The 21,982-nt window shown below is 39.8% G+C and overlaps 1 protein-coding gene across 4 annotated transcripts in view; it reads right to left on the bottom strand.

Annotated features, from left to right (window-relative positions):
* tp63 (tumor protein p63) overlaps positions 1-19,609 on the bottom strand; it is a 62,703-nt gene extending 43,094 nt beyond the window's left edge. For 2 of the 4 annotated variants that reach the window (XM_061238501.1, XM_061238503.1), the window contains exons 1-3: positions 19,407-19,609; positions 6,670-6,804; positions 4,807-4,936 (exon numbers count right to left, since the gene is read on the bottom strand). In XM_061238501.1, the coding sequence (XP_061094485.1) occupies positions 4,807-4,936; positions 6,670-6,804; positions 19,407-19,459 (318 nt within the window). In that variant the 5' untranslated portion in view covers positions 19,460-19,609. The remainder of the gene's footprint in view (positions 1-4,806; positions 4,937-6,669; positions 6,805-19,406) is intronic. The other 2 variants (XM_061238502.1, XM_061238504.1) reach the window with 1 other exon arrangement.
* Between the last annotated feature and the right edge of the window lie 2,373 nt (positions 19,610-21,982).

Here is a 21,982-nt window from a genome sequence, read left to right as displayed (position 1 = left end):
GAGATGAACGATGTTGAAGATTTGGAAGTCAGGGTATTAAAGTGAGAGAACGGGGGAATTTTCAAGGAAGTCGATTGAAAGATGACTGGGAATTTGGAGGCTCAGGGTAAGGACAATGGGGGCTGCATCCTGGCAAAAAAGCTCCTTTCCACACCCCAACTTGTCATCACCCATTTCTCCAAGGGTTCTCAGGCACACACACAAATCCCCATTCCAGGGACTGAACTAACAGATTTGTGAAATGTCAGACAACTGCCTGTCCGCAAAATAAAAGCAATGACAGTCTCAGAATTCTCACTGCCGGCTGCTTCCACTAAAAATGAGCTGACATTTTTGCGCTGCACTATTGCTGACATTTTGGGTTTCAGCAAAATGACTAATGCGCCGTCATATCTCAGTTTCTGGATGAATCATAGAATAAAAACAAAAAAGGGTTGCCTCTCTGTCACAAGCAAAATGAAAAATTGAGGATCGTCGTCTGAATGCTGCACGGCAAGAGAGCGAGAGTCCGGCACTAACTCAAAAGCGCAGTTAGATCCCGGTGTCTGCCCACTCGCAGTCGTGTTGTGGAAACTTTGCTTTTGAAGTGTGAACCGTGCGGGAGTCTCTTTCTGCGGACCTGCTGTCTCCCTTGACGTCTTCCACGCTCAGCTGATCCGAGCTGTTATCTGGGTGTAAAATCAGCTGTTATAGGAGGATATAGTGTTTCTTGTGCCGCTGTTTCTGCCACATTCCTCGCTGTTATTCAATCGGCCATGCTGCTCCGCCCCCCCACCCCCACCCCCGCTGTAAGGAGACGCCTACTGACAGACTAGAGCCGGGACCTCATCACGGAGGCAGGTGCTGCAGCTAAATTGCTGCCCCGTAGCTAGAGAAAACAAGAAAAGGTATTTCGGATTAAACATAAAACCTACACAATGCAAACACGTCCCCAAGGGCGCTGAACGGCAAGCTGTATTCTAATGAGGCGTTAAAGAGGCACGCCTCCGGCGGGTGGGGGGGTGTAGGGGGGGACAGGGAGGGACGGGGGGGGGGCGATGCCCACTCCGGGGCTTTCATCAAAGGACGCTTGGGAGCGTGTAATCGGAGCCCTCTGATTGGCAGCCTCCCTCAGACTGGCGAAGGTGAGCTCAAGCCCCGCCCGGAGAGGGCGGGAGGGGGAGGGGGAGAGAGGGGGTCGGGTGGGCGGAGCAGCCGGGGCATTAATCACTAGATTGGCGCAGATACGGGCCGCCCCAGCCCGCCCGAGGCTGAGACTGAAGCTGCGTTATTCCACGCCTACGGCCTGGGGTTGTGTCTTCAGTGCCGGACTGTGGACAGCGGGGGTGGGGGGTTTTGGGAAGGGGAGGAGGGGGGTAGCTGCATTCCTGTGCAGGGAGGGGAACGCCCACCGTGGCTTTCACCGTGGATGGATGTCAAATCCAGGGTGTCAAAAGATTTTCCATTCTTTTTCTTCGTTTCATATATAGTCCCTGCCCACCGTATCGCGTGGAAAAGTTTGTGTAAAAACATCTCTCTCTACCTCTATCAGAAACATTTTGAAACATTGCCATCAATAAGACATAGCTAAGCTAGGGAATATGTTTTTTCTTCCTTCACACGTTTGGAAAAACCAAAAGAAAAACATTAATGCATGATACAAATTCAGATCTGTGTACAGAGTACTGGAAAAACAAACTGGCAAACTTACATGAAAAAAACGCATCTTCTTTGTCAGGCAAGGTGTAATTTTGTCCCATCTGTAGGCTACGTCTACAAAAGATGACCGCTGTCTCACGATGGCAGCTTCAGGTCGATTAACAAATTCAATGGTTCCCACAGCTCAGTGCAAAACTCGGTAAAAACACTGTAACAAACGCGACTTCAACATTACACTTACTGCTGACACTCCCTAATAAGTTGTCCTATGCATTTTGTTTAAGAACATTTGGGGACTTGCACATCACTCTCCTCCTCCAATGGCGGCACAGACGGGAAACCCCAATACGGCCAGATGCGATCACACTGACACGTCCATATCAAGGGACTTACCATTAACAGGGCACAAGCCTTCATCTTTATACGGAAATCCCCGGCTGTGACACGATGTTACAAATATTAAACATTTTTCTGAAGTTCTAGTTACATTTCAAGGACCTAGCCACAGCTTTTTTTAGAGTTCAGAGGGGTGAGTGGTGCACTGCATTTTGTTTTTATTCGATGCGCGATGTTGAATGTGAAGTATTTGAGTGGGTGTGACACAGGAATACTTCCCGCGTAGGAATGCGACAGTATTAGCCACTGGTGTTTCAGGACATGCTGTCCATTGCAACATATTTAAGAGGGCGGTGTCACCGCAGGGCCTTTGCCAGGCCAGAAGCCCACGCAAGACCGAGAGGACGTTAAAACAAGCACAATTTATCGACGGATGCGCTGAGACATAAAACAAAACCCTGGAAAATACTTGCAGCACCTTATGAACTTATGAGGCAGTAGGGTGAAGGCCTTCTACCTGGAATTAGTTTGTTCCCTCTTTCTTGCGAGCAAAGGCAATATGTCTGCTTAGTGAAACAATGTCCTGCTGTAAAATCCAGCTTGACCAGTTCAATTCTCAAGCTGGTTGTAATGTTGGTCTAGCTGGGTATGAGCTGGCTAACCAGCTAGTGCTGGTAGTTTGTCTGAGCAGGCAGCTGGTCAACCAGTTACCAGCTGTTTCTAAACATACAGTACTGTGCAGAAGTCTTCGGCACCCTAGACTTTATTATATATATGTTTATATAGTATTATATAGTATTTTTTATACTATATGTTAGTATAACAGAACACATTTGAGATTTCCAAATATTTATTTTCCAAAAGATTTAATTTTACAGAGACATTTTTGTTTTTAATTTTAAAAAGTAACATATTACTATAAGCAATTTATTACTTTTTACATAAAAAACTTGATCAAGGCTGTCTGAGATCAGAAGCAAGGAGCCAACAAAAGTCTGCACAAGAACTGTGGCAAGTTCAACATGCTTGGAACAACCTCCCTGCTGATTGTCTTAGCCAACGCTGTCCTGCAGTTCTATATCTCAGAGAAGTGATGCAGTTTTAACACCGAAGGGTGGTCACAAAAAATATTTAATTGATTCAGTTTTTAACTACTCTCTACTCTTTAACTACAAGTTACTCAAATGTAATGTAAAGGATAAGTTGATTATTTAGGACCTTTCATTGACTTATTTTTGAAAGAATCTTATCTGTATAGAGTATAGAATTAATACAGGTGCCTAAGACTTCTGCACAGTACTGTAGCTTGAGCAGGTCAAACCATGTCAAGCTGGGAGCTGGTCTGAACTGGTCTACCAGCTGTTTCAAAATCTACGATGAGCTGTTGTTTTCAGCAGGGTGCACAGAAAATAGCCCTTCTCTGGAACAAATCTCTGGAAAAGGTTAATTTCACACTCCAATTACATTTGCATGGTACATTCCATCTATGGAGCAAACAACAGATAATTTCCAGAGAACAACTACTACGGGTAGCAGTAATTCTTTTGGATCCAAATACTTTTCTATGCTTTACTGAGGTCGTCTGGTGTATTGGCACCAATTAAATGCATCAAATAGTGCAAACCCCACCTTCTGGTCTTCTAGGTTGGCTCAAATGCACCAGGGAAGATCAATCGAGCACAGAAAAGTATCTGAATCCAAAATAATTATGTATTTAACCCAGGTCAGATTCGGGTAGTATTATCATTCTGGGGTGGGTTTCCCAAGAGACCCTTAATGCTAAGAAAGCATCTTACGATCTCTTTAAATGCATCTTACAATCGCTCTTAAAATAACGTGGGTGTTCATACGCATTCATAACGAAAGTGTCTCTTTAGTTCCCCTTTGAGCGGTCAAGATCACTTGTTCACAGCAAAGAATCTCTTTAAGATACCGCTCACAGCATGCATGCACTTTCTATTCATTCAGATTGCAGCACCTGCATACTTGTATGAATAAGGCCAAATATGGCCACTCCTGTAATTTTAGAAAAGAACTTAGAAAAGGCTAAATTGTCCAGGCTGTACTACAGAAAACCTGGCACCTGAAGCAAAGGTGCAAAAGAATACGTAGAGTAGCAGTAACATTGTGAGACTGCTTTAAGCAATCAGGGCATATTTTAAACGACTACACCACTACACTGATGACGCCTAGGGTGGGTAATGCTTGGGATTTTTTCCATAATTATTTTGTCTATTATTCATGGAATCTTTTGTTTTAATATTATTTTTCAGATAGTAGCTATTACATTTAGTTAAAAAAGAATGGTTATATTTTAACAATACAATGTGTTCTCACATTTTGATTGATTCAGTTTTGATTGAACACGTGATGTGAACATCGATTGATCTATTACGCATTCCTTTAGCATGGCAAAGCTCATGGCCCATCTAACGAGGGTGTTCGGGAATCCCACGTAATGAGAGAACGTTCTTTGATTAAGAACCGGATCTACGGATTAACCAACGTTATCCAACATTGAGATCCAACGTTATCGGGGAAACCCACCCAGGATCAGTACGACTCCCGTTATCCAACATTGAGATCCAACGTTATCGGGGAAACCCACCCAGGATCAGTACGACTCCCATTATCCAACATTGAGATCCAACGTTATCGGGGAAACCCACCCAGGATCAGTACGACTCCCGTTATCCAACACTGAGATCCAACATTATGGGGAAACCCACCCAGGATCAGTACGACTCCCGTTATCCAACACTGAGATCCAACATTATGGGGAAACCCACCCAGGATCAGTAGGACTCCGGGCTGGAACGGCCGTGTACTCACGGAGAAGGGGTCCTCGGGCCCTCGCATGGTGATGCAGTCCATGCTGATCTGAATGGTGTTGGCCGCAGACCCATCAGTCGGGCTGTCAGAGAAGTTGAGCTCGATGGGCTGGACTGAGTGAAAGGAGGACCTATGGTGGAGGACATTAGAGGTTCGAGAAGTTTGGCCTCAGTGATTCAACATATTGTTTTTATTCTGCATATACTTTTCGCTCTCCTGACTTCCACTCCACAAAGTAGGTCAACACTTCCTGCCTGTATGGAAGTTTAGAATGCAGAAAAACAAACATAATACATATTCTTAAATTAGGTCTGAAAAAGAAATTGGTGAAGTGTTACTTCATGCTTCATGCTTACTTCATTACTTCACACATCATAAACAGTTTAAAAATAAATGACATATTTACTCTATGTATATTTACAGAAAGTAAAAAATGATCTTTAGGCTAACTGAGCAAGTAACCCATGCCTTATTAACAATATTTTAACTTTCTGTTATTTTGTTAATCAAATCACAAATATAATTAGTAAAATAAAATACAGATATCTATTTTATATAGCTTGGCAAGAGTTATATGACTTGGATTGTGAACATTGTCAGCTTTAGGTCAGGAAACTTTAAATAGGCATATTTCCCTGCTTCCCTTCCCTTCTACCAAAAATAAAATAGAATTACCTCCACGCAGGTGAGGCGGATCATTACCTTTGTTTACATTGATACCAATAAAACCTTTTATTTTTGATAAAAATGTCAAGTGGTGCGAAATAGATTCTGAAACACTGAATGTTTCAGGCAACGGCAAAAAATACACGAAATTGTACAGATACAAAATACATTTTCACTCTTCCGGAAATGTATTTATTCAGAGAACAGCCTGTTTCTAAAATAGCTTAAGGGAATTCACATCAAAGAACCTCTGCAGCTTAAGAACAAACTGAACTAGTGTATTGAGCACCCTGATATGATCTACTTTCCCCATCTCTGAAGAGAGGCATGCTTCGGGCTTGGGTGTGTGGGCCATGGTCCGGTGTTCTTAACAACAGACTGTAACACTGATTCATATAGGCCTCAGACATTCTGTCATCATTCCCTTAGGGTTCATTAGCATTTTTCAGTCTTCCGCATCAAAAAAATAGATGGCCTACGGGAGAAATTAATGGCGTTTTCCTTCAGAATAATGCATGACATTTGGACATTTTTATATGAAAAATAATGCTTCGTGCCCACTTTTACTAACGGCTAAGTGGTTAGCATCACATTGCATAATTATAACGTCAGTCACAGGACTGAATTTCCAGCCAATCATGCACATAAGCTGTTTGCCATCACCTGTAATAAATTACAGGTATTCCTACTTTGTACAGTTGCATATATCGTTGTAAATATCTTCAGTGTTGTTATTCCTGTTCTTCTGGTTAGTAATTTCAAGTAAGTTTTTACAAATTTCTTTGCTGGCTTGAAAAGCCTTGCTATGGAACTGCTATGCAGGCTGTGACAGAGAAGGCTATGTGAAATCCATATATGGGCAATGACTTTGCTCCATTACGTCAGAATTCCAAGGCCCATACAGCTGCATTCCGCCTGTCAATCCAACATTATTTTAATAATGCTGCTCTTAATTCAGAGTGATTATAAAGGAGAAAATTAAAAGATTTTCAAACATTAACATACAACCATGGCCACCCAAGAGCAAGCAATACATTGCACAGCCAAATCATTATGCTTACAACTGAGAAGAAAGTGCACAGAAAGTTGTGCCACTGCGTGTACCTACTTTAGAGTTAACTTTAGTTTCTTTTTTGTGTGGATTCGATACAGATAAACTGTGTGTGAGTCACAGCAGGCCTACAAGTAAATACTCACTGGTCCAGCATTTCCAACAACTGGTTGAAGACATCCTGGCTGACGATGTCGCTTGTCTGTGACGACTGGGACTGAGACATTGAGGTGAGGAACGAGCTCTCTCTCCAGGACAAGCAGGATGAAGGGTCTCTCAATCTGCAATGAATCAACAGAGAACCACATTTACCTCCCCTGCAACTCAGCCTAGGCCAGTGCACCCCGGAGGTCCAGCTAGATATACAAAAGTGCAACATGCTACGGACCTGGGTGTGTTTATGTTGACACCATATACAGGGCAGTTAGGGGTGCATCATATTGCCAGAAAATACCACAAACACTCACTGAGCACTTTATTAGGTATTTATTAGACTTCTTTTTTAGACTTCTACTGTAGCCTATCCATTTAAGAGTTATGATGTTGTGTGTTCAGAGATGCTCTTCTGCATACCACTGTTGTAATGCGTGGTTATTTGCATTACTGTCACCTTCCTGTCAGCTTTGACCAGTCTGGCCATTCTCTTCTGATGTCTCTCATTAGCAAGGCAATTCTGTCAGCAGAACTGCTGCTCACTAGATTTTTTTTGGTTTTTGCACCATTCTTTGCAAACTCTAGATATTAGTCTGCGTGAAAATCCCAGGAGATCAGCAGTTTCTGAAATACTCAAACCACTCTGTCTGCCACCAACAATCATTCCATGGTCAAAGTCACTTAAATCATACTTAAGATGGTTGATGTGAACATTAACCTGTATCTACATGACTGTATGTATTGCACTACTGCCACACAATTGGCTGATTAGATAATCACATGAATAAGTAGGTGTAATAAAGTGCATGGTGAGTGTATAGCATGGTCTTTTTGTGTTAATGCGATTTTAAAAATCATGACCATCTAATTAATAGACAAATGTTTTTGCTTGTTTTAGAAATCCTAATCCGAGTAACTAAGAATAACATATTAGTTATTATTAGTTATTCATAATCAGGAAACTGAGGCATGGCGTATGATTGCAAAGGTGACGATGTATTCCTGCTAATATTGACTTTTAATTCATTCATAGCAGTGCATCAGTTGAGACTGATACCGTGAAACTGTGGTTACCGTGGAATTTTTCCGTGGTCACCATAACATCACATAACTCAGCTTATGACATGCCTAGCATAGAGTGATCATAGTCGACCAAAAAATAATTACTGGGGTGAAAATACTTTGCAGTATTATTGCAGTTCTAGTTCAACTCAGAGATAAAAATAGCACCATTATAAAGGCATCATCACAGCTAATCAAGGCTTTTCAAAGCAACTAACGCTGGTTAGCCCTTTAGCAATTAAAGTATCTTTAAAGAAGAGTTTGAAGGACGATCATCACATTTTGTTTGAAAAGGCATTTAATGGCTGAAACTGCACCAATGACAATATAAAACCATACAGTATATTTTGATACATAAAATCATATTGCCCACGTATTGAGGCAATTATGGTCAATAGAAAAAAATAGACATGGACACTGATGTCTTTACTTTTGCAAATATAGTAAGTTTACCCCTCCCCCCAAAAAATATATCTCACCAAATAGAGTGGGCTCCAGAATTATTGGCACCCTAGATAAATATACACAAAAAATGCTGTAGACTAAAAAAAAAAATAGTTATTGACAAATGTTTTTATTTCTTTATTTTTTTTTCAACATGTGTAAAGCAGTGTGCTTTATTAATGAGTAAATGGAATCAAACACAATTATTGGCACCTTTGTGCAAACACCCCTGGCAAAGAGGACAGCCATGAGTACTATTTTCCTATAATTTGTGATTTGTTTTAGAGAACACATTTGGAGGGATTTTTGACCATTCCTTAATGCAGACATTTTCTGAATCATTGATATCCTCGGGATACCCCCCCCTTCAGTTCTGACCACAGGGGATTTAAGTCTGGAGACTACCTGGCCATTGCAGAACATAGTTGTTCTTTTTATTTAACCATTTCTGTGTGAATAATGTGCACGCGCAAAATTATATATTTTATGCCTTTTTATTATTGCTCTTACAGTGCTTTGATTTATTTAGTGTTTATTAACTGTTTATGTATTTTTTTGTACCGATTACCCTACATCTGATGGTTAATTACCATCTGTGTCTTCTGAACTGACAGTTCTTTGGATTTTCCCATACTGATGGTTGACAAAGGGATTTTGCAAGCTGGTTACATTGTTATAGTCTAGTGAAAAAGCAAGTGATGGAATGACACAAAATAGTTCCTTTAGAGTGAGATTAACTAAATTAAGTTAAATTGCATTGCAAATTTCACTTTGTTAGATTTTATTTACAATAATTGTTAGGGGTGCCAATAATTTTGGCACCTGTGGTTTTCAGAAAAATTTGATTACGAAATAAAAAACATTGTAACATGAGAGTAAACGTATTGAAATAACTGTATAGTTTTTTTATGTTTGAACATAAAATATAGATCATTATCCACATTGTTTATTCAGCCTTTTTTGTCAATTTTGTATGAATGGTGCCAATAATTCTGGAGCGCACTGCACATATGTCATATAAGCTATCAATGCTTGTCAATAGTGAGAAGAAATTAGCAAAATAAATAGGAATGCCAAATGAAAATATAAACTCTACCAAAAATAAATAAGAAAAAATCTCCCACCATTTATTGTTATGTCATATCATGTCATATCCAAGGTATGAAATTAGTAGATTCCATGAGAGGTTAACAGTCACAGACGAAGGAGGTGTTCTTGACCTCAAACTTATTCAAACTGACGCAGCTGAGACTTATGGCCAATTAAACAAAGGTATACAACCTTCCGTTAATCGGCAGACACAATAGCAGGTATCCAGCATGTCAGTATGTGGAAAATGATGATGGGTGTTTTGTTTTACTGTAAAACCACATACACATTGCCACTTGGAGATCATATTGAGGCCCCTTGTCTCAGTCTCGTGAAACGGTACACCAGTCTGTGGCATCAAAGGTTGATGCTCCCCATTGTTTCACTGTGGGCCACAGCACACGGCCGTCTGCGTTCAGCGGAATTCCCCTATGGTACATTTGATAGCGGTTCAGTGATTCACAGGCCTTGGTATGTGTACAGCTGAACAGGGCCAAGGGGGAATGTAGGGGAGGGGGGGAATGGGGGCGCTGGAAGATGCCTGCAACCAGAAGCTGGCACTCTCCGGGCTGACGGAATTCCCCTACATTCTGCGAAGTTCGACATTAATACCTGACTCTCCAGCACAAACAATTCTAATGAAGCACAGCGAATCAGAACGGAGCCACAGCATAGCGGGAGCTATGTCTCTGCCCACTCCTGTCAGTGTGGGGTGGAACGTTTTGTAACAAGGTAGAAGTCTTTGAGGACAGAAACCACATTGGTTCTTTTCAAGTCAGTGTTAGGTCCACTTGTTATAATAGAACCATGAATCTGCACTAGCTCTGCAGGCTCTTTCATTTGTTTGCGCTCAATGATGTGAGCAAAGGCATATCATGGCCAACTGCATTTCTTATCCAAAAAGTAGGACTATAATTCAGACAGAAACAGCTTTTCTTCTTTTGAAGAGTGTTCAAAGAAGATGTCAGCAATGGGCACTCTAATTATACACATTTATCCTGGTCTGCTGGATCTCTGATGTGCAGGATACATATTGCAACTTTTTAGAAGATGGGTAGCCGCTTTCTATGGCATCTTATTCAATTCAAATCAAACTCATTTTCAGAAAGTTATAGCTGATGCTATACACCTAATATATGCGTGGGTTCTGAGAATGGAGACTGCTATTTGTTCAAAGTCTAAAGAGAAATTTTGCCATAACAAATTCTAAAAACCCGGACACTGTTTACAGGAGTGTCCAAATACAACTCACTTAGTCTGTTTTCATAAGCCAAAGAGGTGCGGTGCAAAGCAAATGCTTGAGTTGCATTACAAACACAACAATGTGCTGCCAAGCTTGTCATATAGGAGAGAGGAGTGTTTGGGTTATCCTCTGAGGCCCATATATATTGTCATTTGTCACAATAAGAGACACTGAAAGCAGTAATTCAATTGCCACTCAGCAACAACATACAATACCCTGGTACTTCCACTTTACACCAGCCTATGCATCAACAATAATAATCACCATGTTGGCCTTTTTATTGGTGGACAGACATATAGGCTTATTTATTGGACTTTTTTGTTTCTTAGCTAATACTTATTAGACAATGACTAAGTACTTCATATCAGCAAAAACTAAGCATTGACATGTCACTTTTCAGACCAGGTGAAAGTAAAGATTTTTTCCAATGTTCAAGAGTTCAGCTACGGTGAATACATAGAAAATGAAAAAGGAGTGAATGACAATACATTGGTATACAATACAATGCTACTGTATTACAAACAGATACACTATTCCCATTGCTCCCGTCTACAAGACAACCTGGCTCTTTAATCGTTAGCACCTTTGTTTGCCCTGATTAGTGCTGCAAGAAAGGATTCTAGAGATAAAGGACCTCACACCATAGCAATACCCCCTCTATTCAGAAGCAATTAGGAAAGCCACTAGATGGCCGAACCTCACTGAACAGTCGTCATTATGTGAACAAACGTTTTCCAACAGGCTTGAGTAATAATAACCTAAGATTGAACCATTTACCCAAAGGAAACTAACTAGCTAGTTAATAACTGTAACAATGTGCATGCAGCTAGCCTAGTTTTGCTCCAAATGCACACAGCTAAAATAAGGAAGGGGAGGAGACGGTCCTGCTTACCTGCAAAAGCAAATGGGGAACATCTGCACTGAATATTATATTAATCCTGATCTTATAATAACCCAACATACTAAAGGCTTTTTCTCTAATTACATCTGAATGGCTGGCTTCTAGGCTACGAAGTTAACCCTGTGTTATGAGTATTTCTGATGCCGTTTTAATCAGAGATTAAGAAACATTGAAGTTGTCTTCAAATAACTCTGCATCAAATGGCTCAGCTAAATGTCTTTAACAACAACTTCATTGTGCTTGAACTTAACATCAGCGGACAGACATATCTATTTCAGGAACCTTTTCAAATAGTACATCATGAAGTGGAAAGAACTCACAACACTGGTGATAAATCTTAACCTTCATTAACTTTAGCGTTAGCTAGTTAGCAGCGCCCCTAAAACAAGCCATTTGGGTAGTCATCTCTTTTGCTTGTTGTCCCTTAGAACTGTACAGGTTTTTTTATATAACATTAAATGCGCGTTTTAAATTGTATTAACATATTGTATTTTAGATTCCAGCAGCAAGAACTACTAGCTTAGTTACAGCAACTGTTGTTTAACTGGGCCTACTTTTGAAATGCTATGGAAAGAGACTGGAACCAATCATACTTGCGAAAATAATTAGTTGCGCTGTTAACAGGCGAAAATTGCCTACTAAAACAACATGCTTTTTTCTTTCTTTAATTTTACTGGACGATTATAGCTAGCTAACGAGTAAAGGTACAGGAGAAAATCACTTGTTGATCGATCAAACCGTAGATAACATTAGCTACCATATCGGCGATCTGAAATACTGCAACTTAAGATACTTTCATATTGTTCAAAATAATGAGCAAAATCGTTAGAAACACTGAACTGAAAATATTATACACTTCTATGAACAAAATATCTACTCTCTAGGGGACAATGTGTCCACTTACTTGGAGCAATAAGCTGAATCATGCAGAATTTTGCAGGTACAACAACACCACGTGTCCCGTGTGATGTTCCTAAATTACTGTGCTTGTATGGTGGTGTTGTTAACTTCAGGCAGCCACATTAGCATATGACAGATAATATTTTAAATATACAATTTATTTGAATACGATGTGCGCAAACCAGTAAAATTAGGTTTGTTTGTTTGTATTTACACCACTACGATTGTTTATGCCCAGGAAATCGGTTCACGTATATTCTACCCCGAATCCCCGAAAGCGCCACCCCACGATGACATTCTGAAATTGCAAGGAAAAATATAATATAAATAAAATAGATGTATTTACACATGATCCACAGGCAAACGGCAAAATATTGCTAGCAACAGAGGTTATGTTTAGGGTTAAGCTGTAAAATTAACTATATTAATTGAGCATAGAGACACAAAAACGTTTTTCACGCACGCGTTGGAGTGCCTTTTGGTTGGGGAATTATAATGTACTGCTAACTTCAATCCGCTAGGGGCGGCTGTTTAGATTTCGGAACACATTTCAATGGTTAGAACATTCGGTCACCGGTCGTCGAATTAGTGTGAGACCAGCCTATTCTAGCAGCAATGACTGAATTCAGTTCCACGTTGGCATAGGCCTGTATCACACAGTTGTAACCATTTTTATTTATTTATATTTTTTTCTTACTCAAAAGTCTCCCTAATAAAATCAACTTGTGAATTTTACACTCAAAATTGCAGAAAGAAATGTGTTTTGCTCAGTGACATTCAGTTTCAGAAGATGCCTTACAAAAGTTTAGGTTTAATCATCATAATGTATTCTCATGCATGACACTGGGACAACTAAGGTAAAGCAGGCCTGCCTTGCTCAAGGGCAAAACAGTGGCATTCACCCAATAATTAAAACCGAAAATCCATAAACAGACACTAGGGTGTGAACGCTGGTCTGCTAGTCTCACGACTTCTAAATTAATATTCATCACAAACCGGAGTGTCTGCTTGCTTGTATCATAATGGATAAAAGCAGACACCTTTGGCCTACACGGTTCATATATGGGGACTGCATATCTAGTTAATCTACAGTGGGCTCCAGAATTATTGGCACCCGTGATAAATATGCACAACAATGCTGTAAAATAAAAAAGAATAGTTATTGACATAAGCTTTATTTTACAACATTTGTATGTATGCTCTATTAGTGATTCAATGGAATCAGCTTACAATTTTGTTTTGTGCTCAGTGAAGGCTGTTTTTGTGCCACCCTTCCAAAGAATTTGTTGGTATGGAGGTGCCATTTTGTGTTTTATGTCATGGAGGCCATGAGAAATCCTTGGGTTACTCATGGCCTCCCTCACCATCTACCTTACCGGAAGTTTTCATTTTCACTTTCACTGTTTACACTGTTTACATGCTTGTTGCCTCATTTTTATACTCTAGTGAAACGGGAAGTGTTGGAATGACACAATATAGTTTCTTCAGACTGAGATTAACAAAATAAAAAAATAAAAGCTCATTGTATATGTTCTCATATTAATGCTGTTAACATTTCAGCCTGGTGAGAACATTAGGATTATATAAGCTCTCAGCAGGTGCTGAGTGGCTACTATCTCGGGTCACACAGTATGGACATGCTTGACATGCACTGCTGGAGACTGGAGAGGCCAGTGACGGCCTGACATAGTGACATCACCCCCCCAGGATGGGAAGAGGTCTGTCCAGAGAGGAAATGGGATGCGGCGAGACGTCGGAACCAGGCAACCCAAATAACTCTCATCACTGTTGATGGGGCTAGAAACTCAACCCTGCTGACTTGGTTCCAGCCAGGACGAGCATCATCATACCACAAAAAGGTACAGCAGCCACAGCAAGAAACATCCAGGCATTTTAATAGGAGCTGTAAATCAGGTTTGATTTACAGTGGGAAAGTTACCCTGCGTTTATTATCACTTCACACCGATGGTGGCATTTATACAGTTTAAATCCTATAAATGTTGGAAGGTAGTGTTTACGCACATAATATTTGCTTTGAAATAAAATAAGGAATAAAGAAATTTTGAAATTGTGTGATGCCTCCTATTAAGGCATGTTCATTATTTTTTTACCCAGTGCACTGCTTGGAAACAAGGCGAGGACTTGTAGTAATACAATCATAAAGTGAGGAATATTACTAATGGCTACATTTCCAAAGAAATTCAAATAATCAAGTATTTTTGGTCAAGCAGTCATTTAAAGTAGGTTCCACGAAACCTTGTCTATTACAAATATATCTTATTTATTTTTCATGCTGATTTTTTTTCACCAAAAATAGTAGTTGACACAGACACCAATATTATTTTATGACAATGTCAATTAAATTACGTGCTACAGTGGTTCCTAATTCAGGGTCAATATATGTTTTTGCTTCATTTTAATTTTCAAGTTGATCTACATTTGGTACTAGCCTTTACATTTATAGCAGTTGGAAATGGTGCTGCACACCTTTTTCTGACGAATCTCAAATTGTATTGCTGTCCAAGACCTTCATCTGAGCATATACACATAGTACATTCACCACCTATATAATATTGTGTATAGTCAGAAAAGGGTGTGCAGCACCATTTCATCATTCTAACTGCTATAAATGTAACGGCAAGTACCAAAAGGTGATACCAAATGTAGATCAACTTGAATTTTTTTTCAGATTTTTCCCTTTTTCTCCCAATTTGGTAGCCAATTGTACCTCGTCTGATTCAATTGGAGGTAGTCGTATTAGATGTAGCGCCCGTACCCCGTCCCTCGGCGGCCCGAATGAGAGCGACACGCCTTCTTCAAGCCGTCTCGTGCCCGTTGCCGTGATTCCGAGGCGCCCGAGGTGCTTATTGTGCGGCGATCTAATAACCCTGCCAAGTCCCTCCCTCTGGAGCAGCGAGCCAATTATTGCTGCCCCACGTGAGCCGGCCAAACTTGGCTTTTCGAACCCCGGTCCCCGGTCCCCGGTGTGCAACTGCAGCAAACTGCAACCGCAAGTCTGCTGCGTCTTAGCCTGTTGCGCCACCGCGGCTCCCCGATCAACTTGAAAATTAAAATTAAGCAAAAACATATATTGACCCTGAATTAGGAACCACCGTGCACGTTATTTAATTGACATTGTCATAAAATAATGTTGTTGCCTGTGTCAGCTACCATTTTTTATTTGAAAGAAACATTTTTATTTTAAAGATGAGATGTTAATAATGCTGGGGATTAATGAGGTTCACATTTCTCTTAAACCTAACATTGTATCAACAAAGCTTTATACTCTTTTCTCTGGAATAGTGGAATATAACTGGTCATATTGATAAAGTAGAGGGTATAGATATGGAATCTTCTGAATTATAGGTTTTAGAGAAACTCTGTAACAAAAACAAGCCCCAAGGAATTTGGTCTGCTGAGTATTGCTATTTGCCTGTTGCCAGGTGTCTGGTTACCGAGTGAGTTATTTTGCTAGCCCGAGGGGAAAGCTGTTTAGTGTCCACTTAAAGACAGAGCTTGCTCCTCAAATGGGACTGGGCAGTGGGTCAGCCCAAAACAGGGGCAGCCTTTTGTCTCCATCCAGGTTTTCACATCTACAGATAAAAATGCAATCAAAGCAAACAGGGCAGCAATCAGGAGCCTTCTCCAATGTCGCCATTAATCAAGGCTGGGAAGCATTCAAAGGAGCCCAGCCTAGCCTTTTCATCACTCAAACCATGGAAGCAGGAAGACATGACGGCTCAACAACAGAAATGCCTGTAAAAGCTCAACCACAGGATTCTCTGCTGCCTTGTGTTCAAATGGTTTAACCTCAAACGACAACTTGGCAAATGCAAGTAACAAAGCTGAAATTGTGAACTCATACAAGTACATGCTAGGTTGAATGTTCTTCCTTTTTGCCCCAGAAAAAAAAAAAACAGTGCATGCATTTGTATACATTCATATTGTTTGCATCATTAATCACAAACTGGTTATGATCCACTCATGAAACTGATGGAACAAATATCATTGTTTTAGATATAATGGCCACAAAAGCAAATGCAAATTTGTTTCCTCAGCCGTTAAGGTACTCTACAGGGGAAATTTTCGAAATAAGGCTATAAGGCTAGTGAAATTACTGTTTATTTGTAGTATTCACTGTGATAGTAATAGTGAACTCTCCACAGGGAAGTCCACACAGATATTGATTTCGGTTTCAAAAAGCAGTTGTAACCATTTTTAAAATACATTTCTCATTGATCCAGTCATTATACTAAGTTGTGTATGAGAGTATGCATTAAAATTAGCAGCTGGAAATAGAGAAAATGATACTTTGCACATGAAGCATTCATCCATTCATCCATTCATTTGGGATGTGCTGCAACTGTCTTAATTCCAGTTTTACTCTTGAGGATAGAGAAAACTATTAATTAAAACATTGATCTGTCGCTGATCATATGTCTCCAAATTTCCCTCAAGCATTGCTCTTGTTCATTTTGGGTCAAAATGTGGGACACTTTTATATATTCATGAATTGATTTATTCATTGATTGATTGATGTATTTATTTCAGTATACTGCTGTCAATCCTTGCAGATTATTCCCACCTGCGCTTTTTATAATTATTTTTCCAAAAGAGGATAATCTGTTGAGCAAGTGAATTATGCTCTAAAACAACAATAACAGAGAGAAACCATCGAGGCGACAGGAATCTTGCGCTTATATTCACAGCCCAGCACAACAATAGAGCCTCCCTGAAAAATTACACAAACTGAGTGCCAATATCTGTTTTGTGTGTGGTCTTCCTTTGCTTGAATCTCTGTGTGCATGTATGCAAAGTTACCAACCTCATGATGTCGTTTTGTCAATAGCAAAGATGACACTAAGTTCAGTGCAAACATTGTATGTTAGAAGTGTCTAGTGCTCAGAGAGATTTTTGTTTGTCTTTTATGTCCAAAGTTACTATATATTTCTCAATTTAGAAATATTTCACATAGGTTGATGTGAGTTGACAGAGAAAGAAAAAAATTAAGGAATGGGCAAATAGACATATTAAAGGAAAACATCTTTTAACCATTCGCTCTTTTATGACTGCGGATTGAGTTGTTTAACAGACCTGGACATCTCAGCAGCACCTGAAGTCAACTGAAATTAGATTTGCATCCCAGACTGACCACTAATAATAGTCTAGGGTCATTCAATCTTCTCATGAAGAAAGAATGGAAGTATGTTCCATTTAAAACGACATATACATTTCATTCATTTTATCCTAATACATTATTTTACATTCATGCACTGTGTCCTGCAAAATCTGAAAGAACAATGAGTACATACCAAAAATGATAGTTTCTGTAAAGTACAGAGAAATAAAGTTTGATTCAAACCCCCCAGGGTTCAAACATAGGATGCCAATTAATTTACCGTACTGTACTGGACCAAACAGAAACATAGTGAACAGGCATATAACATGGGCCATATGTTCATCACATCCAAATCTCCACGTCCATATCTCTCATACTACACATGGATTATTTGCATTGTGCAACAGTGTGTTTAAAATATTTTTATAGCAGTGCAAGGTGTCCTTCAATTAATGCATTTTTAAATTGGTTGAAACATAAGCTGTCATGCTAAGAAACTATTGTGATCAATGGTTGGTAGCTAGTGAGCTTCGATCACTTAACTCACTGTTTACATAATACATTTTTTCATACATACAAAGTCTGATATTATCTGTAGTGAATTACCAAAACAAAACAATAAATTAAAGTGAAAGCAAATAATACTTACAAATATGAATAAAAGGTTTGGCAGACGCTCTTATCCAGAGCGATGTACAAAAAAGTGCATACCCATAACCAGGGATAAGTGCGCTAATATAAATATAATATAATAAATATAAATACAGCTATTACTTTAACAAAAGTCATATAATTTCAGAAAGCTGATCATTTGGATGTTCCATGTAGTTTCTATATCTTATATAGAAATAGAAAATAAAACAGAATTTCTATTATTAAACAGCTATGTAAAATGCTGGGTCTTTCTTTACAGGGATCCATCATGAGAATTGGCTTAAGTATTGTCATCTTTTCCTCTGGCACTTCAAACACCTGAGAGAGATTATACTAACCATTACTAGAACAATGATAAAAGAAACTGAGTGCTTATTTTAAACAGGTGTCTCGGGTGCCAGTGTGAATAATATGAACTAAAGCTCTACCAATGCTTAAAAGATCACAATATAATAGATATAATTAAACCGGTTATTTTACCCATTACAACCTAAAAATATAAAATGATTGTCTTCCACCTTAATCTTTATCTTTCCAAGATGTATTGAATAAGTAAGTAGATTTAAATAATTTTACAGATGAATATTTGATCATGTAGCTTGGTTGCATTATCATTATTCAATTTCTGATTAATTGGCTTCAAGATATGTCAAGCTTTAACATGATAAATTATATAAAGAGGAAGATACAATGCAATATTAATAACAAGCATTCTGTTCTATTAATACTGAATCTATCTAAAGACCGAACTTCCACTCTTCCCAATGGCCAAGCGTACAGTAGGGAAGAGAAGCCGTCCGTCGGGTGGAGGTCTCGAGTGTCTGTACGCCACTTTAAACCTGACTCTCCCATAGGCTCACATTGTTGCCATAAGTACGCCACACCTATAAATATCAGACATAAGCAACAGCTGTACCTCCAGACACAGCTGTTTCAAAGCCTATTCCACCTTCAGACACCAACTACAGTCTAAATAAAAACATGCTTGTTTGTTTTTTACCAAAGAATCCAACTGAGTTACCTGCACTTTGTGTGCAAGCACATTCCTATCAGTACCTTGTGGTTTCCAGAAACTGTCAATGTGGAATTAGCAGTAATGAAGCACAATAACTTCTCCCCGAGAATCCCCGGAGAGTGGTTGGCTTTTGTTGAGTCTATCAGCCACTTTGAAACCAAACCCTTTGTAACAGACAAACCTCTATGCCAACAAGGTCTTGTACAATATATCGTTTCGTCAAAGTAATGGTTAACAAGTGGTTAGTGGACGCCAATTATTTTTAACAGGAGAAACAACTTGCAGAAGCAACATCAGACTTACCTCTGAAAGGTGCGTTCTGGACAGTACTGCAAGGCTGCATAGGGAGAATTCATACTGCACTGCAATTCTGTTGGCTGAGATCTTCCAAACTAACGACAGACCATAAAAGTACATGTATTAATATTTATTTACATGTAGAACTGCGAAATAAATAGAATAGAAATAAATAAATAAAACAGAAAAAAAATTAGAGATTAAAGTGCTGTGAGGTCAAGTGCACAGGAGTGAATAAAGTGGTGTGGATGTTTTGATTTTTGGTATGCTGTCAACCCCTTGCAAGCAAATAGGCGGGGCTCACGCCAGCAGTTTGACCAATCCCAAGGAGCAGCTGGGATGAGTATCACACAGTATCACCCAGTTGCTAGGATATGGAGATTGAGCAACTTAACCCCATTCCTCCTCCCCCTCCCCCCAACCCAAACCCTGTCCCTTGCCATTCCCCCACCACAGTCTCCACAGTTTCCCCACCGCCAACTGTCCTAGAAAGCTCATGCTGGGTCTTTTGTTCTCTCAGTTCTGAACTTTCCACCCAGAACCCCTGAAGATTTTGCTAGGCCACCGATTGCATCCCACCAACTGTAGCTGCTTCGCCTCCAGAACCATCTGACAAAAGAACAGGAGTGAACGCTGCCTGCCGTCCAAAGTCGCAGATTTAACCAAGGCCCAGTGGTTATACTCCGGACGGAGGGTCCGAACTTTACCTTTAGCAGGGAGGTTCTTTCATGTTCTTGACACAGAGCATGAGCTGACCCACCTTGGTTCTTCACTAGCAGGATAGGCGGCTTCGTTTGGTGCTGTTCCTAAATGACTTCATGAAATTCTGCTGCCAAGGGAGGTCAAGGCAGATGGAAAGTTCTGTAAGAAAAGATCAGCGTGCACAATCAGTAGTAAGTACTGTATGAACAGATCAGATAGTTATATAAATAACCAGCCTCCCTGAGCAAACTTCACTACTGTAAAAAAAATGACACCACATATACACGCACCCCACACAAAGCCCTGCTTCCGGCCTAACCAAATCCACACACACGCCCTACACACAACTACTGTATCTTCAATTCGCCCAAACCCAAATAGTACAAGATGTAAAGTTATAGCTGTTTCGTGGTTTTCGCAAATGAACGGCCCATGAATCAGAGACCGAAAATAAAGCGAAGGGTCAGCGAAGGGGGAAGGACAATAAATAGACTCGTGTATCCAGGGAACACGACCCCTCGAGCTGGACATTCGTACCTTTAATAAAGAGATAATCTACTCACCTACCCACAATGCACCTGGGAGATGATGATGTCAGCAAGGATGCCAGCTCACTGAGCTCAGACTCAGACATAGTATTTATTTATTTTCTTTTTTTAAAGCGTATTGATGTAGAAAGGAGAGATACATGCGCAAAAATCCCCCCCTCCCCAGACAGACCACGGCTTCCATTTCTCCACATGCCAAGGCAGCAGAAAGTTATTTTAAACTGATACCCTCTGCCCACACCCAAGCGGATAGTTACTAACATCTGCAAATTGTACAACCTCGACTAAAAGTGCCACTCCTGGACTTGGTCCAACTTAAACAGCACGCTGTGCCGTGCTCTGAGCTGACTGACACAGGATTGGGTCTCCTCGACATCCGTTAACCACACACCTCTTCTCACTTTTGGGCTGCTGTTCACAAGTCTCGTTTTCAATAGAAAAACATGTCAGAAGGGTAGAAGAGGGGAATTTAAAAATGCCTCCTAGACAGTTTATCTGTGCACATGCATTAGGAGAGGTTACATACCTGAGTGTGCGATAATACAAAGTTCACATAATTTACATTTATATGCAAGAATACAAAGAAATCTATATTATGCAATATACATCTAAATGTACAGGAGATAAATTAAGCCCCCAACTGCATGGTGGTTCTCCATTTGGCTCATATTCTCTATGTTGGGTTTTTTATTTATTTCCTTAATGGTTTCTGTTATGTAGGTTTCAGTGAATAAGAGTAAACTACCATGAAAGATAAGTGGTCAACTTAGAGGGATAGCAAGGTCATACCAAACATTACTGGTTTTCATATTGGCTTTCTTTCACTCTCTGTGTGACATTTTAATTTCGCTCCATAGAAGGTCATGTGGTCTCTCAATTTTATGAGGCAGATGTGCACAAAGCAATTGTATTATTTTTAAAAAATCTAAGAAGCCACATGCAGCAGTTTAGTTAGTATAGTTTAAACTGTATATGAAGCAAATGTTTTTATTTTATTTTGATGATTTAACTGCACTGTTAGACTGTTTTTGGACTTTCTGCTACTACTTTCGGTTTCTGCTTCCTGCTATCCACTTACAGTTGTTTTTTGTGCAGAGATGTTCTTCTGCATACCATGTGTGGTTATTTGAGTTACTGTCACCTTCCTGTCAGCTTTGACCACTCTGGCCATTCTCCTTTGACCTCTCTCATTAACAAGGTCACATGACCACATTTCTTCTTCCCCATTATGATGTTTGGTCTGAGCAAGTCTATTCTTCCCCCCACCCACCCACAAAATGAAGCCAAAGTGACTTTTTTTCTTTACATATTTCATGTCTTTTTTGTCGGCTC

This window comes from Conger conger, chromosome 4 (assembly GCF_963514075.1).
Source record: "Conger conger chromosome 4, fConCon1.1, whole genome shotgun sequence".
Lineage (NCBI taxonomy): Eukaryota > Metazoa > Chordata > Actinopteri > Anguilliformes > Congridae > Conger > Conger conger.
This window is presented reverse-complemented; position numbering and strand designations above follow the sequence as displayed.